The 27,842-nt window shown below is 44.1% G+C and overlaps 1 protein-coding gene across 4 annotated transcripts in view; it reads left to right on the forward strand.

Moving 5' to 3' along the window:
* The window catches only part of FARP1 (FERM, ARH/RhoGEF and pleckstrin domain protein 1), a 290,079-nt gene that overhangs the window by 165,323 nt on the left and 96,914 nt on the right, over positions 1–27,842 (forward strand). For 3 of the 4 annotated variants that reach the window (XM_082366088.1, XM_082366087.1, XM_082366089.1), the window contains exon 3: positions 19,037–19,141. The exons of the other annotated variant lie outside the window; for it this stretch is intronic. In XM_082366088.1, the coding sequence (XP_082222214.1) occupies positions 19,037–19,141 (105 nt within the window). The remainder of the gene's footprint in view (positions 1–19,036; positions 19,142–27,842) is intronic. 4 annotated transcript variants of the gene reach the window in all.

Below are 27,842 nucleotides of genomic sequence, written 5' to 3' on the forward strand. Positions count from 1 at the left end.
CTATTTCCCCACTGGATCCCAGTGTGTCTTTGTATCTGGTGGTACCTGAGCTTCTCTAGATACAGAATATCCTGCCTCGTATTATATAACTGTAACCTTTCTTTAAAAAAGAAAAAAAAAAGCTAACCATGGGCCCACCCAGGAGTAAGAAAAGAATTAGAAGGCAAGAGGGAGAACTACTACTATCTGGGATTTGGGGAGAAGAAAGCACCACGAGGCAGGAAGAGCAACCTTCTTCCTGAAGCTGGCATCTTCTCTCCCATCCCATTTATAGTTAGACCCTGTTGGAGGTGGCAGCTCATTGCTTTCCAAGACAAACTGTTATGCAGTTGAATACTTTCATTTTAGGATATTCATTCTCCCTAAGCTAAAAATCTCCTTTCCTGTAAGTTTTTACTTTCCCTTTCCCTTAGTCTTGGAGCCCCAGCGTGTCCTGTTTCTCTGGCTGGAGCGACAGCCTGGCTCTCCATTATCAGCCACAGGGTTGGCTGCTCTAGAGTTTGGAGTCAGCTGCGTCCACAGTATTTGTTGTTGGAACGGTCCCGGGTTTGCCGTTCTTAGGAAGCGGAGAACTTGGTGTTGTAAATTTTGCTAACGTTAAATTTTCTTTTCTGGCTCCTGTTTCTGCTACCTGCTAAATCTCCGTGTCCCGTACCTCCCTTCCTGAATCCTTCCGTACCTCAGAGGTCACCTCTCTGCAGAAAGACAAGAGCAGATGTATGCTTCATGGATGGTCATACTCCCAATGATATGGGTACAGTTCTCCTCCCACTATTCTTCTTTCAGATGTAAAATTTGTTTTGATATAGTGCCCAGAGGTCTTAGTTTGGTCTGCTGTAACAGATACAATAGACTGGGTGGCTTATAAACACTAGGAATTTATGCCTCACGGTTCTGGAGGCTGGGAAGTCCAAGATCAAGGTGCTGGCAGATTTGGTGTCTGGTGAGAACCCAGCCTTGGTTTCTAGATGGCTGTCTTCTCCCTGTGTCCTCACACAGAGGAAGGGACAAGAGAACTCTTGGGGATCTCGCTTAAAAGGGCACTAATCCCATTCATGAGGGCTCCACCTCCTAGTACCATCACACTGGGGATTAGGTTTCAACATGTGAACTTTGGGAGGACACATACATTCAGTCTTTTGCACCAGGGGGGCTGAGTTTATGCACCTGTTGTTGCGGTAAGAGAAATTATTTCTTTCCTGTATTTCAACAGCCATCTTCCCATGAATACTGAAACGGTACTTCTAGAAATACATATTTAATTTTTTAAACAATATCATTAGATCCGTCTTTACACTCAGCTTATTATTGATTTGATTAATAAAACCATTGACCTTTGTTCCTTGTTCTCTCTCTTATGTAGTGTTCTTGGTATTTGGGTAACCATACGATGTTCCTAAAAATGAAAGCTTCTGCTTGCCTCATTGGCTTGCTGACTAAATTCAGGTTAGGCTGGTCATTTTTGGAGTAAACAGTCTCTTTAGCACTCTGCCAGCTTCTTCATTCGTGAACTGTTGCAGACTTCTGAGTGGAGAGTTACAAGCTGAGATCCAGGGGAAAATGTTAGGCCTACCTATCTTGCTAATGCATCTTGTACCTGTGAAGGCAAAATCAGGTTCCCTAATTCAAAATTACACGTGGGTCAAAAGTCATTGATAAATCAGAGAGGTACCCTCTTGAACACACACTCAGAAGATCTTTCAAGAGCATTTATCTTACTATTTATAGCGTTTCCAGTTTGGTCTTGCTAGAGCTGTCCTACAGAAAGAATTTGTAGCTGGGGAGTTGCTACAGCACAGCATGTTGTTTAGAGTTAATGTCTTTATGTGTTCAAAAAAAAAAAAAAAGAAAGAAAGAAAAAACTGGAACCACCAAGTCTGAAAGCTGCACTTTGTTCCCAATACCCTGAAACAGCCACCGGGCATTTCAGCAGAGAAAACAAAGCTTGTTTTATCGCTGCTCTTCATAGGTTTGCCTGACAGGCTTGGAGGCACATTGAGCTGAAACGGAGCTATTAATGATATAATAAATGCTTTTGAAATTTTTCCATCGGGCAATCCATCAATAGATTTGACTGTTTTGAAAAATGAATGAAAATCAAACATAAAGGCGCACATGGCTCACCCTACTTGGTAATGAATAAACAGATGCCAAAGAACATTCAAGTGCATGTGTGTTGCCTGCCTGTAGTGTGTTATTTATGCTTTATACTTCTGTTCCATGCAATTAATTAAACCAGGCTGGCCTATAGTGTACTTAAAGAAAGAAAGATTTGTTTTCACAGGCTCAGACTTGGAGATTTAGTCTTCCTTGCTTTCTTTTCTGTTTTCAAATTGTGGTTAAAAACACATAACATTTCCCACCTTACCCATTTTTAAGTGTACACTTTGGTAGTATTAAGTATATTCCCATGCTTGTAAAACACCTCTCCAGAACTTTTTCCATCTGCACGTCTGAAGCTCTACCCCCTTTCCCCCTGATAACCACCATTCTACTTTCTATGAATTTGTTCCCTGCTTTCTTTTCCAAATATATTCATTTCTGAGTCTTCTCTCCTGCTTAGGTGTAATTTGGGCTAATCATGCCTTTAAGGAAGAGAGAGACCAATCCGTAATTTTCACAGAGGTTTCGTAAAATAGAGTGCCAGCATATACCCGTGAGTATATGGGCCTCTAATTAGCATTTATTTTGGCATCACTGTTTAAAATTTGTTAAAGTCATCTTGCATGATGAACTAAGAAATTAGGCGGTGAAAGGCCAATCCAAGCTTTAAAAACTAGACCTTTCTCCGGCCTCTCTCCACCAGAATTGAATCTTAAGTACCCAATTTCTAGGCAAACTTGTGAACTCTATTTCTTATCAGGGTGTATTTAATTTTCAACAGGTGACAGACTCTCTCAAAAACATGCTTATTGCCCTCTGGTATTTTAGTTTAATTTGGCTTTAGCACTGATGTAATTGTTTGTAAATTGGGACAGAATGCATTTAACAAGTTCACACCATTGACAGAATGCTGTCACCCCGAATAACCCAAAATTGAGGGGAGCACACTGAGTTTTCAGTTGCGTGCATCCCTTGCTGTTTCTCACCACTGCAGGTGAATGTTTCGAATGCTATTGAACCACAGAGGACTGTTTTTAAAGATAGTTCTTATTGCTTGCTTTTGTTTTTTCAGAAACATCTGTATGTTTCAAACATGGCTTTTCTCTCAGTGGTGATATTGGGAGACCGTAGGCTGCCCACGTTACTGAATTAGAATTGGGCAGGATTTTGTATAAAATACATGATCTATACCTGTGCTTTTTATTATATACCTTACATTTATTTGCCTTTTATTTTCCCACCACTCACTCTGAACAGCGGTGATGGTACAGAAAATTGAAGTATCACTAAAATACTGATTGCTGGGATGTTCTACCTTTTTAAAAAAATTTTTTTTTAAAACTTTTTATTTTATATTGGGATATAGCTGATTAACAATGTTGTGATAGTTTCAGGTGCACAGCAAAGTGACTCAGCCATACATATACATGTATCCATTCTCCCCCAAACTCCCCTCCCATTCAGGCTGCCACATAATATTGAGCAGAGTTCCCTGTGCTATACAGTAGGTCCTTGTTGATTATCCATCTTAAATATAGCAGAGTGTACAAGTCAATCCCAAACTCCCTAACTATCCCTTCCCCACCCGCCTCCCCGTAACCATAAGTTCGTTCTCTAAGTCTATGAGTCTGTTTCTGTTTTGCACATGAGTTCATTTGTATCATTTCTTTTTAAATTCCACATATAAGGGATATCATACAATTTCTCTTTCTCGGTCTGACTGACTTCATTCAGTATGACCATCTCTGGGTCCATCCATGTTGCTGCAAATGGCATTATTTCATTCTTTTTAATGGCTGAGTAATATTCCATTGTATATATGTACCACATCTTCTTTATCCATTCCTCTCTCAATGGACACTTAGGTTGCTTCCCTGTCTTGGCTGTTGTGAAGAGTGCTGCAGTGAACATTGGGGTGCATGTATCCTTTCGGACCATGTTTTTCTCCATATATATACGCCCAGGAGTTAGCACATCCTGTTGTTAACTCATACCAGCTCTCAGGTTTTGGCTCAGTGCAAGCCCCCTGTGACAAAACCTTGTTTAAAAGTAGAATATCCCGGGCTTCCCTGGTGGTGCAGTGGTTGAGAATCTGCCTGCCAATGCAGGGGACACGGGTTCGAGCCCTGGTCCGGGAAGATCCCACATGCCGCGGAGCGACTAGGCCCGTGAGCCACAACCACTGAGCCTGCGCGTCTGGAGCCTGTGCTCCGCAACAAGAGAGGCCGCGATAGTGAGAGGCCCGCGCACCGCGATGAAGAGTGGCCCCCGCTTGCCACAATTATCACAGGGGGCTTGCACTGAGCCAAAGCCTGAGAGCTGGTATGAGTTAACAACAGAATGCGCTAAATCCGAGGCATCTTTCTCTTTACCAAATTTTGAAATAATCACACACAAGAGCAAACTAGTGAACCAGTTCAAAAGAAAACTGAAATTCCAGACACTCCAGAAGCACTGCATCAGGAATGGTCAGCACATTGGTGTAGTCTCTGAACAGCACTAAAAAGAACACAAACCCTCCTTTCCTTTCACATATATAGTCTATTCATAAAAGCCATCTGAAGGATAAGGCAGAGAGGCCCCATGGCCAATTACTGTTTGTGATGTGACGGTTTCACTGTGCAGTACAGACTTCCCGTAGGTGTTTCTGTCTCTGGGTGACTGTTACATGACTTGATTTGTTGCACATCGTGCCCAGTTTCACATATGTTTCCTGATCAATAGAATGTCGCCTTTCATTTTCTCATTTTCCTTTTAACATTTCCCCTAAGGTTGGCCTTTCATGAGTGGCTTCCATGTATGGCTTTTGGAAGATGTCAACTCTTTGGGCAACAATTTCTTGAAATAAAAGTATATTCTCAAATTGGCATAAGAATCTAGACCCCAGTTTAGAGTTGTTTTTGTTAAGGACTGTGCTATTATAGTCTCTTCGTGAGAATTGTGGTTTTTAAAATGGTTTCATTCATTCATCCATCCGTTCAGCAAATCTTTACAAGCACCCTCTGTGTATCATGCTGTTCTAGTGAACAAAACAGACAAAGATTCATATTCTGGCAGAGCGTGCATTCTACCAGAGAGAGACTACCATGTATGAGGAACATTACGGGGAATTCCCTGGCGGTCCAGTGGTTAGGGCTCCACGCTTCCACTGCAGGGGGCATGGGTTCGATCCTTGGTCGGGGAACTAAGATCCCGCGTGCCGCGGCATGGCCAAAAAAAAAAAAAAAAAAAGAAAGAAACATTATGAAGAGATGCACTGTTTTGGGTGCTAGAGAATGATAACTGAAAGGGAAAAATGAAAGAAATAGACCAGAATAAGAGGATGGAGGTGTGGGGATAAATTGTAGTTTTAAGTAGGGTGCTTAGGATCAGCCCCATTGAGAAGCTGACATTTGTGCAAAGACTCCAAAGAGGTGAGGGAATCATCAGCGAGGATTTCTGGGGAGAGAGCCTTACAGGCAGAGGGAGCGGTCAGTGCAAAGGCCCTGAGGCTGGTGTGTACCTGATACGCTGAGACTGGCTGGATCACAGTGAGCAAGGGGCGGGGCGGGGGAAGCAGTTGGATATGACATCAGACGTGGGTGACAGGGTGACATGGTGATGCGGGGTGGCGCAGGTCCCCTGGGACCTTGTTTTCCATTGTAAGAACTCTGGCTTTTGCTCTGAGTTTTGAGCAGAGCAGTGACAACATCTAATTTAGTAGATGAACTGTTTCTGATAGAACTGACTTGAGAAGCTATTTGGGAATTATTTATGTAATAAGTCAGATGGTAATCATAAGTGACAGAAGTCAAAAGCAGCGGAGAAATACAAGGGAACTGTCCTGAAAAAAAGTGTCAACAAGGTATTCAAACTGGTGAATTCGAGAAGAATGCCATAAAAGAGTAAGCAGCATGGTTTCCAAGTTCTCATATGCCACGAATGTGTGTGAGGTGTGTGTGGATCAGAATTGTTTCAGGGGCGCGGGTTCCTTTTCCAGACTCTTCATGCTTCTGAGACTCTCTAGGGATGCATGGGGTTAGAGGAGATGGAGGATTTGACGTCTCCAGGGGAACCTGATCTTCAGAGTCCCCTCGGAATCATTGCTCTACTGCAATTAGTTCCTTAATTAAATCCTGGCTGGTGGTCAGCGTTCCTTTCTATTGAGTTTATAAGAACTTAAAGAATCTGTATGTAAACCGTGCAGAACGATCTTGTATGTCAGTGCTGTGGTTTATTAACACTCAAGGCGCTTGTTGTCTGATACTTAAAAATGCATTTTATTCAGGCTTTTCATTCCTTCTAACAGACGGGTCGTATTTGGGGATGTGCTGTCTGTACTTTTGTTGTATACTTATTTGTAAGTTTCTTTTGCCGAATTCTAGGGTCTATGTGCTTGTATTTCGTCTTATTCTAGCGACTTGCTGGCAGGAAAGGACTGTTATCAACAGTGAACACATCCAGTTTTTTATCGCTTTTTAGTGCTTTCCTAGTTTGTACATCATACAGTCTGTTTCCCACCCCCCTTTCTCTAATATCAATGGATATTGATTCCCCAGTCCCTCATCAGAAGATACCAGAATATAAGGACAAATATAAATTTTATTTCATAGTGGTTAAAGTGTAGTGAGGCTTAAAAATGCTTAAGAGGGAGTTTGCGTAGCTACCAAAAGTTGGAAATAACTTGGAAAAAGTTTCCGCTAAAAATGAAGCATAATGGTTGACTAAGATTTCTTGAGTCTCTGCTAAATGCGTGCCCTGGTGCTTGGCACTTGGTGTGTATTTCCCTCATTTGCTTCTCCCAGCCCGCTCAGTAGGGGATATCACTGTTCCATTGCTCAGAAGAGAAAATCAATGCCCAGCCTGGGCAACAGAGCCTGGCATGGAAGTTATAACCTGAGGACACTAGAACCCGTGTCTTCCCACTGTGCTGCTCTCAAATGTAATCTTGCACGTTTTTATACATATAGTAAGTAATGGTTTCGTCCACTGGAAATGCCTCAAATGTTAGGTTCGCCTCTATCTTTATGATGAAAATACCCTGTATGGTACTTGACTTTTTCTTACCCCTCACCCCTAAATTTACCAGCTCCTTCCAGACTGTCAGTATTTGGGAATATTTTTTCCTTTTTTTTTTTTTTTTTATTGTGGTAAAACACACCTAAAATAAAGGTGTAAAATTTACCATCTTTAGCATTTTTAAGCATACGGTTCAGTGGCAATAAATACATCCACACTGTTGTGCGTCCATCACCACCATCCAGCTCCAGGCCTCTCTTCATTTTCCCAAATTGAGCTCTGTCCCCACCCGACTCCCTGCCCCTGGGAGCCACCGTTCTACCTTCTGTCTCTTTTAGATATGCATCTTGTATTTTTGTTCTGTACTTACTTGTTTTTTTCCCCCCAAGTCTGGAGCTTCTGGGCTTCCATTCATCTGAGCTTTCCAGTTTTTCAAAGGAAGAGAAGTCCTAACTCTGCCTAAAACTCTGACCTCCTTGCAAATACATGAACGTCTATTTATGGGCTGGAGCCCACCCCACCCCCTATCCCTTCCACAGTGAACAGTCTCTTGAACCTGAGAAGTGCATGAAAAAGATGGAAAAATAATAGTATTTGTTTGGGAAGTTTTCTGGGGACTCCAGAGCCGAGGAGTCTTAAAGGATCTGACAAGCTATGTTTTCACCCTTTGATTTACATATTTTTAATTTAAAAGCCTTCTGCATAAGAAATAATTTTAAAATCCCTTTTCAGGATGGGGAAAATGTGCTCATTCTCCCTACTAATTGAAAAATGTTAAAAAATGTTTTCTGTTGAAAGTGTCTGTAAACATGTAAAATGATTTTTCTTTCACTTAATGTTCTTGGAGGTTCTCCAAGAGCCTTGGAGATTGGTTCTGAGGAAGGTCGTGTTTCAGAGACATGACCGAAGAGCTCGTGTGCACGTGAAGAAGGATGAGAACCGGGAACTACGGGTGTCGCTGGGTTTTACAAAGGCTTCACCTTTCTGTTCAAATGTTAAGCTAAATTCAACCAAATATCTGCTTTTCTTCTTCCTTTGGGATAATAATTTTGGAGGGCAAGGTATGATATTAGGTGTATTTTCAGAAAGTTCAGGCTCAGGGGCCTGAATGCACTTTTGAGATTTAATTAGACCACAGAGTACAAAGAAAAAAGTGCCAAAGTAAATAGACATGAGAAAGAGGCAAACATGTTTCTGTTGCTGGAAAGGGTGCTATGCTTCCCTTGAGCCGTCAGAATCTAGTTTATACTTGCCTTATTCAGTATCTGCGGGCTGCTTTATTCCCTGTCTAATGGATATTTAAAGGAACAAAGTGTCAAGCAAGATTTTTTAATTTCAGTAAATCTTGGGCTTTTTTTTTTTTTTATCTACTTCTAAAAGTGATCAAAAGCCAATGAATTGCTCAAGGTCAAGAGCAGACAAACCCTGCACTATGAATAGACAAATTCTCTATAAACATTTTTCTTTTTTTGTTCACATATTACAGGTTTGCAGGAAATCAGTAGAAATCTTCTACCACGTCTGCACATGCGCGCGCGCGCACACACACACACACACACACACACACACACACACACACACACACAAACACAAAGTCTTGGAATGAAGGAAGATGGGCAGTTCTGTACTAATGACACTGTGGTTCTAATGTAACTAAATTACAGCAAAGGAGCTGAAAGGATCCATTCTCTCTGCGGCCCGGAGTCGGGACTCTGAAATCCAATCTGAAGTGTGTTTAATGAGTGTTCTGAACGCTGGGGCTCAGTGTGGAGGGAACAAGGAGCACAGTATGTCCCCCACCCCAGACACCGTGGCCACCCTTGGAGCCGCAGCGCTGAGGAAGAAATGCTGCATTTGTGCACCCAGTAGGTGGGCAGGCCTCAACATTTAGCTACTTTCCCCCAGAATGAAAGACTTGTCCCGGCTCCCCAGACTTTGGTTTTATAGTTGTAGTTCCTGTTCTTGCTCTACTTGGCATCTCACAGCAACGGTGATCACAGTGTTTGCAGCCAAGGCTGCTACTGGGTCCACTGTTGGGCTTTGAGTCATTTTCCTCCTCCCCCTCCGCCCCCTCCTCCCCCTCCCTCCTCCCCCTCCTCCCCTTCCTCCCCCTCCTCCCCCCCACCCCCTCCTCCCCCTCCTCCCCCTCGTCCTCCTCCTCCTCGTCGTCGTCATCATCGTCATCATCATCATCATCATCATCATCATAATCATAGCTAATACCCAGTAGAGTTCGCTGAGTTCTGGGTACCATCCTTAGGCTTGCTGTATACTGAGTTGTTTAATCTTCACTGCACCCTATGAGGTGTTTCAGTCCTGCTCCCATTCTACAGAAGTGGAAGCTGAGGCCCAAAGAGTAACTCATCCCAGGTCACACTGCCATGGAGTGGAGATGGGGAATTTACAAGAAGACAGATGCCTCCAGAGTTTGTGTTCTTAATAATTATATTATACTGCCTCTCTAAGAACCCCAGGGGCTGGAGACACAGCTTGAGAAACATCTCCCACATTTCCGCTGTTCCATTTCTTGGTTAACTAAGGAGTCCTGCCTTTGCAGCAGGTCACGACTGGTTTATGTGACACTCACCCTGGCCTGCAGGGGCTGTGCCATACTACGGTCACACCTACCACATATATCAGACTGTATGTCCTACCGACCGGCTTTGGTGCCCCAAGTTACAGCAGTTGCAAATGTCAGCCTCTTCCCTTGGTTTTACCAGCAAGTTTTCTCCAGGACAGTTTGTGCATCATCAAAATTAGGGGTGGAAGTCTTGAAGGAGGTAAGAGGGAAAATAGACTCTGAGGCTCACGGTTAGGAGTAGATTCTCTGAAGCTGAGTTTGAATCCCAGCTCCACAGCGAGTGTCACCTTGGCGCCAACTCTGTGTCCTCTGGCCTGGAGTGTCCCCGGGGTGCAGCTTAGGTGCATTGTGGGCGTGCAGATGTACCGGTCCCTCCGCCCCCAGGGCAGCTGCATCTTAGACATTATTATTGATGTCCCACAACGGGATTTGGTTGGGACTCTGTACTGGCTTCCAGTGTGCTGTCTGAAAGTCCTGAGCCATTCTGATTCACTAGCCTTTGCTTTTCTCTCTCATAACTTTTAGAATCTTCTTTTTTTTCCTTGGGTTCCCAAACTTCCCAATAATTTGCATTGAAATGGATTGCGCTCATTCCATGAGATACTCTCTGGCCCTTTTTCTATCTTGAAAGTCACTCCTCAGTTCTGGAAATTTCCTTATATTATGCTTGCATAATTCCCCTTCCCCTTGGGTCTCTCTGTGTAGGGGTCACATGATTCAGATGCTGAGCCTTTCTAAATGTCTCGTGTCCTCCCCTCCCCGCTGCCACCCCTTGGTCGCCTGGTGTAGGTTCTAGGAGAGTTTTCCACTGTATCTTTAAACTCTCCCAGTGACATCTTAATTTCTGCCGTGCTATTTTTCATTTCGAAGAGCTCTTTCTTGTTAACCAAATAATCCTTTTTATAACCTCCTGGGGTTATGTTAGTTATAAACTCTGAGCTATATGAGGATACAAATTACAATGTTTTTAAAAGTGTTTTACTCTACCCTGCCTTATCGGAAGTGCTTGGCGTCTCCCGTTCCTGACCTTTTGGGTAGTTCTGTGGAATTTGGCTGCTTCCTTATTGCTGCCTCTCTTCTCCTCTGTAATTAGACTGCAGTTTTCTCCTCTGTCATCTTCTAGAATTTGGGGGAAGTCTCTTACCCGCTGTGTCTTCTCTCGTTTTCTCAGTTTCCTATGAATTTATTCCTTTTTTCATTCTTGTACTGTTTCTTTTAAGCAGGGTTTCTGGGTGCCGTGGAGATGAGCTGCGTGTATTCAGTCTGCCATCTTTAGCCACAAGTGTCACCTTCTTAATCATTTATATTAAGCCCAGTCTGGCAGTGGCCTTGTGCTAAAATTTCTAAGAAGAAAATGTATTTATGGACAGATCGGTGAGTTCCTATGAGATTTCTCCAATTGTATTCTTGGATCTCTGCTTCACTGGCAGCTCCTGACTACATGCTGAGGGGTCAGGAAGGGGGAACTCTGGACGGAGAGCTGGTTGGTGGGAGCGTGCGTGAGCTGGGTGACTTCCCAGCCTGGACCCTGCGCCTCGCCCATCAGTGGTGGAAGGGTCCAAAAGAGACTTAGAGTGTAGAAAGAACTTCGACTGTGGAATAACTGCTCACATCTAGAGCAGCAACAGTAAAAAGAGGAACAACTTTTAACAATAAGCAGGAAAAGTCAATTATCTCCTATCATGAGTCTACTACTTGCTGAGTTTATTTGATTTTTCCAGTTAGAGAAATTTTCAAGGCCAGAATGTTTATGTTATCCCCGATCCACTTACCACGTTATTATTTCATTGTAATCTCTTCGTTTGAAAGGAACAGAGCAGGATGTGATGGTGTCGTCTCTGCCCCCATGTGGCTGAGAGGTGGGTCACAGCACTGCGGAAGGTGGCTGTATGAGTTTGCTAGGGCTGCTGTAACAAAGCACCACAAACTGGTGGCTTGAAACATCAGAAATTTATTCTCTCACAGTGCCGGAGGCTAGAAGTTCAAAGTCAAGGTACCAGCAGGGCCATGCTCCCTCCGAGACCCTGGGTGAAACCCTTCCTTGCCTCTTCCAGCTGCTGGTGGGGACCATCCATCCTTGGCATTCCTTGGCTCACAGCCACGTCACTTGTCTCTGCCTCTGTCATCACATGGCCTTCTCCCTGTGTGTCTCTGTCTTCACACCATCTTATAAGGACACCACTCCTGTTGGGTTAGTGCCCACCCTAATGACCTTATCTTCACTTGATCACATCTGCAAAGACCCTGTTTCCAAATAAGATCACATTCACAGGGACCAGGAATTAGGACTTCATATCTTTTTGAGACACAATTCAGCCCATAACAGTGGGTTTGGTATTTTTTGCAACGGTTGCGTCTCAAGCTGGAAGTTATCCCGAGATGGAGATTGCAGCCAGAGACCGCCAAGTGCGCTGGCCCTGCCTGGTGGGGGTCCACGTATCAACACGACTGGCACCTGGCTCTCAAAGCAGAGTCTTTGCAGCATCCACTGGGAGCTTGTTAGAAATGCAGATTCTTGGGCCTCACCCCAGCCCTCCCGAATCAGCACCTGCAGCTTATCAAGGTCTGCAGGTGATCGGTGGGCACACAAATCGGAGAAGCACTGCTCCGAATCACCTCCAGCAGAATTCTAGGGCAGAACAAGCATACCTGGCTATGGACTCTGCCCTTGGGGACATGGTCACACACACACAGATGTGGTAGCCAGACTTTCCATCCCATGACGTTGCAGAGACATGCCTTTGGGGTTGGGAAATGGGACATCCTCCTCAATGTCAGCCCATTCCCCTGCCCTTAATTTTATAAACTAACATTTCCCCATCACAGTAGAAGCAACAGTATAGAGAACTTGTGTTACGTGCTAGGGTCTTTGCTAAATACTTTGCGGTCAGAGTTTTATTTAATCCTCACAGTGATCCTAAGGGGTCGACAGTATCTCCAGTCCTTTCATGGCTCCACCTCCTATAGACTGAATTGTGTCCCCACTCCCCCAAATTTCTATGTTGACACCCCGACTCCCAGTGTGGCTGTATTTGGAATAAAGAAGTAAGTAAGGTCAAATGAGGTCATAAGGGTGTAGCCCTGATCCGATAGGATTAGTGTCCTTATAAGAAAAGACACTAGAGTGTGTGTGTGCGCGCTCCCCCCACCCCTCTCTCTCTCTCTCTCTGACATAGCACTTACCATACCTTCTAATTTAGCTGCTTTATTCTCTAACCTCCGACTCAGCGAGAGATACTTGTTGTATTGATTTCCATTCCCTTAGCCCCTAGCACAGTGCCTGCATGTGGCTACTCACTTGACAAATGTACCCCAGGCTCCATAAGCCATCATGGTTGTTAATACTTCTACCCACCTGGTCAAAAACCGCCAAAGGGCCAGGAGGAAATCTGCCATGTTAACGACACCCGTGGTGAGGATTAGTGGGTTATGGAAATTTGAACAATATTCTAATAGGTATTAATGGTAGGAAAAAGGGGCTGAGGCCTTTGAGAGAAAGCCATTCCCTTCTGCTGGAGAAGAGCATGCCCTGGTTGTCTTGGTTACCTTAATCCCAAAGGAGAGAAAAACAAAATACTTCCAGAAACAGCTCTCTTGAAACCTCAGCAGATGCATATTTTGTAAAGTTGGTCAAATGTGATCTTTATCGATTTCTGTCTATGAGATTATTTCAGCAAGACAGATTTTAGCTTGTATCACGTAGGGTGACTCCTTTGTTCAGACCCTTTGAGGAGGTGGGGAGAGGGTGTAGAAGACACCCCCAACCCAGAAAGAATTGTCTTTATTCTTTTAGAGGAAAAAGAAAATACTTCCTCATAAAACTTGATGTCATAGAAATAACCTGAAGGCAGAGGCATATTTTAAAGGCACAATAAACCAAAGGGACTTTGATCACAGTTTTTAATAGCTTGAAGCTCTGTGTGAATGTTCATACTATTTATTATTCAGTACTTAGTTGCCAGACACTCCCCAAGAATGTAAACCTCCTCCTAAAATTTAATTTTATAGGATTCCATGAAAAGCCTATTCAAAATGGAGAAAGCAGTGGGGACGCACAATGAGCAATCAGCCATCTTATTTGTGCACTAGATTAAACTTCAGATGCCTCTTGGAGCATAATTTAAAGTAGCCAGTAAGAAAAAAGTGATAAAAATTTGCTTATGTGGTTTCACTAATAACCGGTTTGTTCTCCAAAATATGACATATAATTACTATTTGGTTTCTTTTCTGTAAGGAGTACACTTCTGGACTATTTTAATCAAGACTGGCCATGTGTGGGGTCAGCCAGACTTAGTTTCTTAGAGGGTGTAGGAGTCTCAGAGATCTGCCCCCTCAGCCCCAGTACAAACACTTGGGGACAATTTGAAAAACATTCATCATGAGGTCCCTTTCATGTTAAACCATTTCTAACAGATACAGGTTTTCAGATGAAGCCTAAGTGATTTGATTTTCCTTCCTCATGTATGATAATTTGTGCAGCCATAAATATGTGTGTGTGTGTGTGTGTGTGTGTATCTTAAAGTAAGTTACGCTTTGAGAAAGTACGTTTACAGATGAATTTTCCTGAGCGTCTCCTCTTTGTGTTCTGCCTGCCTAGTCTACGGCGTTGCCACCTTTCCCCACATCCAGACTTTATTGACTCATTTATAGGTTTGTTTTAGCAACAGAGGGCTGGTGGATTTGTAGCTGTTGAGCCCCATCATCTGTCTCGTGCAAAGCCTGCCCCGGGTGCATAATTTGTGGTTACTTCCAACGATGTTCATATCATGCCTTTTTTTTTCGCCAGACATGTAAAAGAACCTTTTGTGCTGAGAAATATTAACAGCCTTTAGCGCACACCCGGATATTCACTCATTCTCCCCATGTGATACGGCTCTTCACAGTCGCTCAACTTGAGCTGGGTCCTACCCCTCAGTGTTTCTCGAAGATCTAATGTAAAGGAAGTGGATTCTTGATTTTCTTGTTCTTAAAAATAGTTTAAACGGATGCTATTGTGAATAACCCTCTTCAGTCATTTGTATGTAGATGTGAACACCATCCTCAGTTACTTTTTTTTTTTGGTCTTTTTATCTGCATTTTTAAATTTTGGTAAAATGAACACAACAAAAGATTTACCATTTTAGCCATTTTTAAGTGTACAATTCAGTGGTATTAAGTACATTCACAGGGTTGTGCAACCATTGCTACCATCCATTTTATATTCTGTGGTGTGATTTTTGAGCAGAATTACTTTTAATGTGAAGTTCAGAAAATTCATTGGCGGCAAGTGTAAAGAAACGATGCTGTAGCCTGAGTGAATCCACTGTTGGAAAGAAAGAGGGGATAATTTTTCTTAAAAAATGTGGATAAAACTCTTCCTGCTTCCCTTCTCTGAGATGCTTTCTCTGAAGCGGAATTCAGCCCTGGGTGCATTGATTAAACCCAGACATTTCTACACCAACCCCTAAAAGAAACAGTGTCCCTGAACTTTGGTATCGTGAAGTCTGTCTAGGAACATCTTAGGCCATAGCTGCCTGGTGTACATTGGGAAGTTAATGCCGTGTCCATTTACCCGTGAAATTGTCATCTAGTGACTGCATTTCAACCCTTATAAATACTTTCTAGTAATTCTACATGCTGGCTTTCCTTATACCCCTGAAGATAGCCAATGTTCACAGGACAATTCATATAATGCATTAAAGACATCTATTTTACAGATGAATTTTAGGAACTATATAATATTGTTCAAACTCTAAATTAACTTCTCCCTATGTAAAAATTTGGGTCCCATTGAAAAGTCATTTTTGCATCAAAGATTTGTACAAAATAATAAATTTTAAGGAAAATTTTAAGACTTGGGACCAGGCTTATAGATTAACTAGATTCCAAGCATCTATTTCCAGCCTCTTATTATTACCAAGATATGCTCAGTATGATCACAAAAATCTCTGCTGACTCAGTAAAGGACCTGATTCAGAGGGTAGCTCTGCCTCTCCTCGGGTGTTCCATGAAGTGCTTAGTTGAACGTCATTCCATAAAGGCGTCCATTGTATGTTGATATTTTACTTGTTTAGACTTCCAGCGTTGAATTGTAAAGTCTCATTTCCCAGACTCTGTAAATCTAGATGAAGTTATCAAATTCACTTAGTTCCAGGAATTCTCTGGGAGACGTGAGTGCTTGCCAGCTGGTCAGATAAATTGGTGATTCAGTTTGTAACAAATAGGAAATGTCAAGAATGGTGAGAAAGAAGAATGGTGAAACTGGAATGTGGTCTTCTCTTAAAAAGATCTTATGATACAGGAATTCTTCCACAGCTTCTTAGCACCTGGCCCATTTCTATCATGTTCTTACTAGCTAGCCTCTGCAGATTTTACTGGCCAGAGAAGAGGACCTCGAGCAAGTAGCCATGCCTAAGTTATTCATGCAGCTCTATGGAGGCAGGTGTGAGGAATTGATTGAACTCAAGACCCCCGTGAGCCCGGCTGGTGAATTCCCAAGTGCTCTCAGCATGACCGAGGGTGCGTTGCTTTGACAAAGAAGTGGGAAATAAGATCGGTGACCAGTAATCCATTCAGCTGTCAACACTGGATAAACGTAGGGGTGTGTGTGCTGGGGTAGCGGGGGGGATACGTTTGACAGACAAGGACGGGGTTGACACACCATTACATGTTAGTCCTGCCATCAGGGCGAGTGAAACGACTCTCCTGGTGACCCTTGGACCAGGCGTTCAAAGTCTGGAGCCTGGTGAGTTTGGGATTATCCATGGAGACTACCGCATGCCCTTAGATAACTGTGAATATCTTCTGGATTTCAACCATGAGGAATATGGGAGCATAAAGTGGTGTCTGTTTAAAAAAAAAAAAAAAAAAGGTGCTTTATCGCTGGACACGGAAGCATCTTTGCTGGCTCCTCAGGTCACGCTGTCGGGTGGCCTAATGAATGTGCCCATCATTGTACTTGTCAGGCTCTGACTGCTACTGCCAGTTAGTCTCCTGGGTTACTAATTGGCTCCTAAATTGCTCTGCTCTTAGCAGAGGGGAAGTGAAAGTATAAAACCAGCAACTGGAGACAACACTGCCTTGAAACATTTTTGTTGCAGCGTTTGATCTGTGTGGTGAAATCGGATCCATTTTGCAAGTGGGTCGTTAGGAATCTACCAGACAGTGAAGAGAAACCAAGGCATATGATTCTAAGCTCTTTAGGGTAGAAAGGGAAGATGATATATATGAACCCACTTTCTACCCTAAAGAGCTTAGAATCATATGCCTTGGTTTCTCTTCACTGTCTGGTAGATTCCTAACGACCCACTTGCAAAATGGATCCGATTTCACCACACAGATCAAACGCTGCAACAAAAATGTTTCAAGGCAGTGTTGTCTCCAGTTGCTGGTTTTATAGATTCAGGGTATAGAAAATACATGTTATAGTATTGATTTCAGCAGACATTGAGGGAGTGCCAGGGGCTGTGCTAGCCAATAGGAACAGAAAGGTGAACAGGTAGCCCAGAGTTTCACTGGGGAGACAGACTCGTAGATGTTTAACTACAGAGAATACAGTGGAATGAGTAATTGTATTCATTTGTTCATTCATTCATTTCAACAAGACTGGTTGGCATTTAGGCATCGTGGGTAAGGCGATTAATAACCTATGGCCTAAAATAAATAAATAAATAACCTATGGCCTTTACCCTCAGTTCCTGTGAAGTCTAGATGAGAGTCTATGCAAAGTCTAGAGAAGAAAGCCGTACATTCTGCCACATTTGCGGGGGGTGGGGGGCAAGAGGAACAGGGACAGGCTTTCAACTGCCACAAAAAGGACATGGGATCATGAGTTGAAAAGTTACAAAAATGCACACAAATATTTATAGCAGCTTTATTCACAATTGCCCAAACTTGGGCAACCGAGATGTCCTTCAACAAGTGAATGGATAAACAGACTGTGGTCCATCCACACAGTGGCATATTATTCATCAATAAAAAGAATAGAGGAAACTTAAATGCATACTGCCAAGTGAAATAAGCCAATCTGAAAAGGCTACATACTATACGATTCCAACTGTATGACATTCTAGAAGAGGCAAAACTAGAGAGACAGTAAAAAGATGAGTGGTTGCCAGGAGTTTGGGGGGTGGTGAGGGTGGAAGAAGAGAGCACAGGGGATGTTCAGGCTGGTGAAACTCTCCTGCGTGATCCTGTTATGGGGGCTCTATGATAGTATGCATTTGTTGAAATCCGTAGAACGATACAGCACAAAGAGTGAATCCCAGTGTAAACTATGGACTTTGGGTGGTGATAACGAATCAGTATTGGCTCGACAATTGTAACAAATGTACCATACTAATCCAAGATGTTAGTAAGTGGGGCACTGGGTGTGGTGGGGAGAGGTGCGTGAGAACTCTCCCCACGTACTTCCTGCTCAATTTTCTGTAAACCGAAAACTGCTCTAAAAAAATAAAGTTTGTTATTTTTGTAATTTATTAAGTATTTACAGTGGTGTGTTAATTTCTGCTGTACGGCAAAGAGATTCAGTTGCACATATATATACATTCTTTTTCATATTCTCTTCCTCTATGATTTATCACAGGGTATTGAATATGGTTCCCTGTGTGATGCAGTAGGACCTTGTTGTTTATCCATTCTATATATGAGTCTGCATCTGCTAATCCCAAACTCCCAATCCATCCCTCCTCCCCCGCCTCCCCCCCTCCCCCCGGCAACCACAGGTTTGCTCTCTATGTCTGTGAGTCTGTTTCACAGATAAGTTCATTTGTCTCATATTTTAGATTCCACGTATAAGTGATATCATATGGTATTTGCCTGTTTTTTTTTTATTTATTTATTTATTTATTTACTTTTGGCTGTGTTGGGTCTTCGTTTCTGTGCGAGGGCTTTCTCCAGTTGCGGCGAGCGGGGGCCACTCTTCATCGCGGTGCGCGGGCCTCTCACTATCGCGGCCTCTCTTGGTGCGGAGCACAGGCTCCAGACGCGCAGGCTCAGTAGCTGTGGCTCACGGGCCCAGTTGCTCCGCGGCATGTGGGATCTTCCCAGACCAGGGCTCGAACCCGTGTCCCCTGCATCGGCAGGCAGACTCTCAACCACTGCGCCACCAGGGAAGCCCCTTGCCTGTTATTTTTAAGGGGGGTAGTGCCTGGCATTGTGGTAGGGAGGAGATGGCAGAGATCAGCACGTGAGTGTGAGGGCAGCACGAGAAGGGAATCGGTGGTGGGCACGGGGCTGGGGACCAGGGTGTAGCGGCGGTGCCTGGTGGCGAGCTGGTACAGACTCGGGCATGGAGAGGCTTCCTGTAGTGGGAGCCGCGGTTTGCGTCCGTCGCTGCCTGTCTCAGGGCGTAACTCCCGCTGTTTCTGTTCCCAGCAAAGAGCCCCCGGGAGAGCGCTGCTGGATGCGGTGTGCAGCCGCCTCAACCTCGTGGAAGGAGACTATTTTGGCCTCGAGTTTCCCGACCACAAGAAGATCACGGTAGGTGATGTCCATTGGGATGTTGCTGTTTTACCGTCTGTTCGACTTGGGGGAGGGAAGTAATGGGGACCTTCCTTGGCCATACGGAAGTGTACAACAGAAGAGGTACCCAGAAAGCCCTTGATAGTCTGTTTTTGAAAGTAACGTGTGCATATGATTAGCAAGTTCAAAGAGAATACCCAGTGCAGGCTGTCCCGCCTCACCATCTCCCTCCACCTCTCCCTCTAAGAACCACCATCACCAGTGTCTTGTGTATCCTTCTGATAAGAGTCTGTGTATATGTGAACACAAACGCGTAATTTTTTTTTTATACTGGGGTGTAGTTGATTAACAATGTTGTGTTTAGTTGCATTTATTTTATTTTTATTTTTAAATTTTAGGGTATAGTTAACAATGTTGTGTTTCAACAAACACATATTTTTGAAATATGATAATGTGAGGAAACAATACACAATGCCCTATACTCCACCCACACACCGTTCATATATCTTGGACATCTTTCCTCTTAAGCACATAGAATCCACTTTCTTCCTTTTCACAGTTTCATGCTGTTCTGCTGAATGGATGTGCCATAACTTACAACCTTGGCTGTAAAGGGTGGGATACTTAGGTTGTACTGAATCATTTGCTTTTACAAATGATGCTCCAGTGAACATACTAATGCGTTCATGTTTGCATTCGTGGTCAAGGGTTTCTCTCAGTAGTTCAGATCCAAAGGCACGGAAGTTGCATCATCCGTGGGTTTGAGCATCTTAAAGTTTGCTAATTATGTCATGTTGTTCTTTAAAAAGGTTTCACTGATTTGAACCCCAAATTTAGAACATAGAGTACTGTTCTTTTTTCTCTTTTGGCCGATGGCACTTTCTTAAGGCTGTATCCTAGTCTACCTCTGATGAGACACCCTGTTAGGGTGTAAGTTCATGGACTGCATTTCTATTCCGTGCACACTGAGTGCCTGGAACTTCTGCTGGCCCCTGCACTGGGGATCCAACAGGAGTGAGATGGAGAGAATGTATAATCCAGGTGGGGCATCAGACTAAGTCAGTGGCCAGTTCAGGACATGTGGCAGGTGGTCCACTGGAGCCCGGGGGCATTGGGCAGTGGGAGCAACAAACAACATTTGTGTTCAGGAAATCCTTCACAGATACTGCGAAACAGCGTCCTATGAGGCCAGTAGGAGCTGCCCTGATAGAATGTTCCAGGGAGAGGGGGCACCAGACGCCCAAAGACCAGACAGCAAGTGGGCTATTCAGAAACCTGCAGATAAGGCTGAAGTTTAGAGCTGAGGGAGCAGGGCTCCGCTGAGGGAGGTGAGAGAGAGCACAGGAGCCAGGTCTATCTGGAAGGGCTTTCTGCCCCATTGCCAGCTAGTAGAAACAGAAGATGAACCACTCACTTAATTTCAAGTTTTCTAGCAGTTATGTTCAAAAAGTTTTTAAAAAGTGAAATTAATAGCCTGTTTAATTTGATTTAACACATCTAAAATCATTATCATTTCAACATGTAATCAGTCTCAAAACCTACGAATAACAGATTTTACACTTCTTTTCCTGCTAAGTCTTTGAATCTGATATGTATGTGACACTCACAGCCAAACCAGCTGTATTTCAAGTGCTCGGTGGTCGCGTGTAGCTAGCGGCCCTTATATGGGACAGCACAGTTCTGTACCGAGCTAATGTGTTTAGGAAGCTGGTAATGCGTTTTAAAGGGAGCGTGGGGGGATTCCCTGGCGGCCCAGTGGTTAGGACATGGGCTTTCACTGCCGTGGACCCGGGTTCAAGCCCTGGTTGGGGAGCTCAGCTCCCACAAGCCGCGTGCAAGACACGGCCAAAAATAAATAAGTAAATAATAAAATGAATAGAAATAAAGGGAGTGTGATACGGTCTGATTTATGGCTTAGAAAGACAACTGTAGCCAGATGGGAGTCGGACAAGAGTCAGGAGAGCTGTTCGGGGTTCATGGTATCAGGCTGGAGATGGTGCTGGCCGGGGCTGATGCAGAGTCTGGGCATGGCTGGCGGGAACTGGTCCTGCACCTAAAGACATGCACAAACTGTGTTTTCTAGACATACGTCTAACCTCTAAGCGCTCTTTGCCGGTTTCTAGTGCTTTTGTTGACTCGGAGCTGCCCTGACTCCCGGCCCTCCTTCTGGTGTGGTGAACGACCACAGACGGGCCACGTGTAATTCCACATTCATTTATGCATCTAACAATTATTTTGTGCCAGTGCTGTGTCGTGCATCACACTTCATACCGCAGAAGACACCTGATATGAAGGGACAGTTACTGTTTCCAGTCATTAGAGGAGCCTGCTTAGGAAGGTTGACAAGGAAACAAATAATTATCATACAGTGTAGCAAGTTCAGTGGAACATTGTTTCATAAACTTGTTTTATGTTAAAATAATGATTCTCAAGACACTTGAAGATTCGTTCTCTCATTATTTCTAGCAACTCTGCCTGCATAACTCAGGGTCCCAACGGCTTTCCTGACTCCAGTCTTGTCCGGTTCCAACCCTGCTGGAGTTTCTTTTCTCAACTGTAAATTAGCAGCGGTGAGGGTACCAAGACTGAGAATTGTTCCGTATCTGGGTCAACCAATTAGCTAATGGCAGAGCTAGGATTCTAACCACCTTCTTCTGACCTCAAGTTCAGTGCCTTTTGTGTTGACCTTGGGTGCTTCTCTTTTGCTAGGGTTTACAGACCTGTTAATCTTTCAGGGTACCTCCAGGGCTGACTTGTTTCAAGTTTTATCAGGCTTGACTTTTGTGATTTCACCGTTTCCTTATCATATTGTTTAGGAATGTGTTCAACTGCAAAATTCCCTAAACCCATTAATGATGACTGAAAAACAGATATTGTTACAAATAAAGGCCACTACCTGAGTGCTTACCATGCACCAGGCTGCTGTAGTTCCTGTGGACACAACAGCAAACATGGCCCATATTCTAAAGCAGGGATCAGCAAACTTTTGTCAAGGGCCAGATAGTGAATACTAGAATAGGCTTTTCATGCCAGAGAGTCTCTACTCCAGCTATTCAGTTCTACCCTGGCAGTGTAAATGAATCGGCATGGATTTGTTCCAGTAAAACTTTATTTATAAAATAGGAAGCTGTAGTTTGCCAACGTGTGCTCTAGGAAGTAATAGCTCTGTGCAAGGCATCCTAATAGGTTTATGTACACTATTTCGTTTATTCTGGTTCATTTATTCTAGCCCATTATACCTCCTTTTTCTGATAAGGAAGCTCAGGCTTAAAGAGTAAGTCATTTTCAACAAGGCACACAGCTGAGCAGTGATAGATCCAGGATTCAAGTTCAGATCTTTCTAAATGCTCTCAGTCACTGTTCCGCTCTGACCGTGTCTCTATATTTTGCTCTATGTCAATTTCAAATTGCAACCTGAAAGCTAATTTCATATAATTTTAAAAATAGGTTGTTTTAACAAAATTGATCTGTGGTATTAGATGGGGTGGTGCAAATGGGTACAAGGAGGGCTTCTGGAGTCCTGGCCATGTTCTTTTTCTTGATCTCAGTGCTTGTTCTATGGGTGCAATCAGTTTGTAAAAATTCAGTGAGCCATACCCTTGTAACATGTACACTTGTAATGTGTACACACACACACACACACACACACACACCTTCAATAAAAGTTTACCCCCAAAATGCAGTGAAGTAAAAGCACACGGGAACAGAAATAATGACCAAAAAGCACCCAGAGGCTGGCTGATGGAATCTGTTTTGGAAGAGCCAAGGTCGAGTCTTGATGGGGTGAACTGAGGGAGAGCCACTCACGTGTGAGACTAGTAAACACTAGCTGCATTTCACCTCTGCTCTCAGATTAACTTGCTTGAAGATTTAAGGTTTACATCCTAGGGTTTTTTGTCTCCTTCCCAGATTCTGTCAGTGCTGACTTCCTCGCTGGGTGTTGTATCATAGTGGTGGGCCAGCCCCCAAACCCCTGCTTTGCCTCTTAGCAGCGGGGTGACTGGGGCAGGTTGCTGGCGTTCCAGTGCCTCACTTTGCCTGAAGGTAAAATGGGGACGATAGTGCCCATCTCGTGGGGTTTTTGAAACGATCAAACACGGTATCTGTCAGCATGTAGCCCGGGGTCTGGGAACTATGTATGTAGTGTTCAGAAAGTATTAGTTATGGAAACTATCATCATCATTTTCATCATTACAGTTTTTTGTGGTCAAAAACAGATAACATGAAATTGATCATCTTAACCATTTTCAAGTAAGTCTACAGTAGTACAGTGGTGTTAACTATATTCATTGTTGCGCAGTAGGTCTCTAGAACATTTTCATCATGTAAAACTGAAACTCCATACCCATTAAACCACAGCTCCCTTTCCTCCTCCCCAGCCCCTGGTAACTACCATTCTACTTTCTGTTTCTATGAGTTCAACCACATTGGATACCTCGTGTAAGTGGCACCATGCATTATTTGTTGTTTTGGGTCTGGCTTATTTCACTTAGTGTAATGTCCTCAAGGTCCATCCATGTTGGAGCATGTGTCAGAATGTCCTTTTTTTTTTTTTTCCTTTTAATATTTATTTATTTATTTTTGGCTGCATTGGCTCTTTGTTGCCACGCTCCGGCTTTCTCTAGTTGTGGCGATCGGGGGCTACTGTTCGTTGTGGTGTGCGGACTTCTCATTGTGGTGGCTTCTCTTGTTGTGGAGCACAGGCTCTAGGTGTGAGGGCTTCAGTAGTTGTGGCTCGCGTGCTCTAGAGCACAGGCTCAGTAGTTGTGGCGCATGGGCTTAGTTGCTCCGTGGCATGTCGGATCTTCCAGGACCAGGGCTCGAACCCGTGTCCCCTGCATTGGCAGGCAGATTCTTAACCACTGCGCCACCAGGGAAGTCCAAGAATGTCCTTTCTTTTTAAGGCTGAATAATACTGCATTGTGTGGGTAGACCACATTTTGCTTACCCACTCATCTGTTGATGGACATTTAGGCTGCTTCCCCCTTGCTTGTTGTGAATAATGCTGCAGTGAACATGGACGTGTTGTTATTATTTTTAATACTACTGTTGTGATCATTACCTCTGCCAGGCTTCTTTTGGGAGGCTGCTCACATATCTGACAAACCAGCAGGAAGCATGGTTGCCCTCAAAATGCCCAGACATGGGCTGTCACAACTGGTTTTGCCCATTTATCTCTACGTAATACACGGGAAGCTAGTTGTTCCCCCAAGGTCCTCGGCATGCAAGGTTGTGGACCTTTATCCCTGGGTGGTAAGTTCAGGCAACTCGCACTGCAGCTCAGCCTTTCACCCCTTTCTCATCACTTCTACCACGTAAATAGCCCATGTCAGAGCGTTCTTCATAGTAAAGGTTTGAAAAAGCTTAAGGGGAGAATGAGTGCTTTCCCTGGTCTAAGATGTGTTTCTCAAGATTGGAAATAAACTAGTGATAATTAGTAAGTAATCAATTGTGCTCTACCCTCAATTAGACTTGCCCCATGGCTTGTCAATTAATAGAGTTGATGGCTGTGTTTACATGCAAGTCGGGCCCGTGTTGTCCTTGAGTCTAGGCAGCTGCCCCGTGGGATTGCCCCACAGAAGCAGACAAGTCTTTTAATCGGCTTTTTTTTTTTTTTTCCCCCATTGATTTGCCTTCCCATGGCAGAGACGCTGTTATTGATCTTAGGAATCAAGACCCTTTACTTAACATGCCAGCTAATGGGTACCTAGAGTCTGAAGGCTGGTAAAAGGCCGGAGAGATGCTGGGTTGCTATTGAGGTGGGTGCAGAGAGCGCATTGTTCTTGGGCTTCTAGTGTGTTCCCTGGACTCTGCTATAAACTTCGCTTCACGTCATTCATTCTCCACATCAGGGGTTGGCAGAAAGAGCCACAGTAAACACGTTAGGCTTTGCAACCCATACGGTCTCTGTTGCAGCTGCCCAGCTCTGCCACTTCAGTGCAAGGCAGACATAGATAATGTAAATGAACGCTTGTGGTTGGGTTCCAGTAAAACTGTAGTTACGGGCATGGACATTTGAATTTCGTAGAGTTTTCACACGTCATGAAATATATGGCTACTGTTGATTTTTTTTTTTTCCCCAACCGCTTAAAATCCCATCTTTGCTCTTTGCGCTGCAGCAAAACAGGTCGTAGGCTGGATTTGGCCCGTAGGCCTTTGTTTACCGTCTCTGCTTTATAACATTTCTCCGAGGTAGGTACTTTATCATCCGTGTTTTACAGTGAGCAAATTCAGTGTGAACTGCATAACCAGGGTTATGACCACGAGTCACACACAGGCCCGTCTCAGGCGATGCAAGTTCTCTCTGCTTCACTCGGCTGCCTTTCCTCACATCTCCCCATCTCAAAGAGCTGCAAACACCTGGCCAGCAGAGATGGGTGTATATGTAAGATTTATCTCGTGGGCCTATTGGGGAGAGTGGGAACAGCTCTGTGTTATGGCCTGTAAATCTCTGTTTAAACATTTGCTTTGTCATTTAGCAACTGGGTAGATTCTGAACTTCTTCGATTTTGTACTTTATCTGAAAAAATTGGGATTAATAAATGACTGTTTTACAAGGTTATTATGAGGATTAATTCAGATACTTTACAGAGTTGAGCCCAGCAGGCTTCCCGGCATAGCAGTCAGTCAGCCATCTGCTGTATTTTATTCTTGCATTCTGGCTCCGAAACCAGTGAGGCCGGCCCGCCAATATTTCATGAAAGCTACAATGCTCAGTGATCTGATAAACAACTCCGGTTTTGTATAAATAAATATTGGTAAAGGGACTTCTCTGGTGGCGCAGTGGTTAAGAATCCGCCTGTCAACGCAGGGGACACGGGTTCGAGCCGTGGTCCGGGAAGATCCCACATGCCGCGGAGCAACTAAGCTGGTGCACCACAACTACTGAGCCTGCGCTCTAGAGCCCGCGAGCCACAACTACTGAGCCTGCACTCTAGAGCCCGTGCTCTGCAACAAGAGAAGCCACGGTAATGAGAAGCGTACACGCAGCAACGAAGAGTAGGCCCCGCTCGCAGCAACTAGAGAAAGCTCACGTGCAGCAACGAAGACCCAATGCAGACAAAAATAAATAAATAAATTAAATAAATTAAAAAAAAAATACTGGTAAAGCTCAGGAAGAAAACTGACATCTTTTCATTCATTTTATAATCTTCTTTACGCCAGGAAAAAAGTTTTACCCTTGGCAGGTGTCTTAGCTTAGGCTGCCATAACAAAATACCATAGAGTAGGTGGCTTGAACAACAGATGTTTCATTTCTTTCAGTATCGGAGTCCAAGATCAGGGTATCAGCATGATCAGATTCTGGTGAGGATTCTTCTTCTGGCTTGTAGACGGCCACCTTCTCACTGTGTCTCAAAGAGCAGAGAGAGAGAGAGAGAGAGATTTCTTTCTCTTCTCATAAGGCTGCAGTCCTGTTAGATCAGGGCCCCACCCATATGATGTCATTAAGCCTTAATTACCTTCTAAAGACCCTGTCTCTAGATACAGTCACATTGGGGGTCAAGGCTTCAACACAGGAATTTGAGGGACACAACTCAGTCCATAGCAACATGCACGCTCTCTAGGGGCCTTGAGGTCACAGAACCTGCACCTACCTGGGATGACAGACATCACTAACTGGTGGTTTCCCAGCCCCTCTGGGGTCAGACAGGCCTCCTTCATCTGTGCTTAGTTGCAGGCTTCTGACTTTGCTTCCTCCTGGGGGCCTATGGACATCTGAGACCAGGAGGGCCTCTTTGTGGAACGTGCCAGGTGTGAAGGGTGAAGAGCACTGCAGACCCAAGGACAGGGGACAGTTCGGGAAGCCAGCAGAGGTGGGGGGGGGTGGAGTATCCCGGTCACCGGTCACCACACAGAGCAGCCCCGTGGTTCGGCCTGACAGTGGCCGCGGTGACAGGGCAGGCCGCAGGGAGTCAGGGGAAAGGCAGCTTGCTGGAAAATTACAGCTATGGGTAATATTCTATTTCTTAAGCTGGAAGGAAGCTATATGGGGTTTCGTGTGTTGTCAGTTTGTTTTTTAATTAAATAGACTTTGGTTCTTAGAGCAGCTTTAGGTTTACAGAAAAAATGAGCAGAAAGTAAAGAGAGAAAGGAGGTCCCCTATGCTGTCTCCCCAGGCACAGTGCCCCTGTTACTGACGTCATACATTACTGTGATGCTGTGTTACAATCGACGAGCTAGTATTAATACATTATTATTACAGTTCCAAGTTCAAATTAGGGTTCCTTCTTTGTGTTGTACATTCTGTAAGTGTTGACAAATGTATAATGACATGTATCCACCATTACAATACCATCAAGAATAGTTTCACTGCCCTAAAGATCCGCACTACACCTCTCTCCCCTCTGAGCCCCTGAGAACCACTGATTTTTTTCCTTCAGCATTTTCTTATTTTCTGTGTTCTTGATGCTTCAGCATTTGAGGCCTTGTTGACTGAGGAGAGACTGCCCTTCCCAGGACTAGCCAGTTCTTAGACACAGCAAATGGTTCCCCTGCCAGCATACCTCCCATATGGAAATGAACCAATCCAGAGCCCATACTCTGAACCACCCCCTTCTGTCTCGCTCTTACACTGCAGGAGACAAAACTCCTCTGCCTTAATCATCCCAGGGCCAGTATCAGACACCTAGAGACGGCCCTACACCCCAGAGCCCACTAAGATGTCAAGCTAGCCAGTCCTAAGCTGCTTACCCTGACTTACCTTGTCTTTTCCCATGGA

The sequence above is a fragment of the Balaenoptera borealis genome (assembly GCF_965194805.1).
Source record: "Balaenoptera borealis genome assembly, chromosome: 18".
Classification (NCBI taxonomy): domain Eukaryota; kingdom Metazoa; phylum Chordata; class Mammalia; order Artiodactyla; family Balaenopteridae; genus Balaenoptera; species Balaenoptera borealis.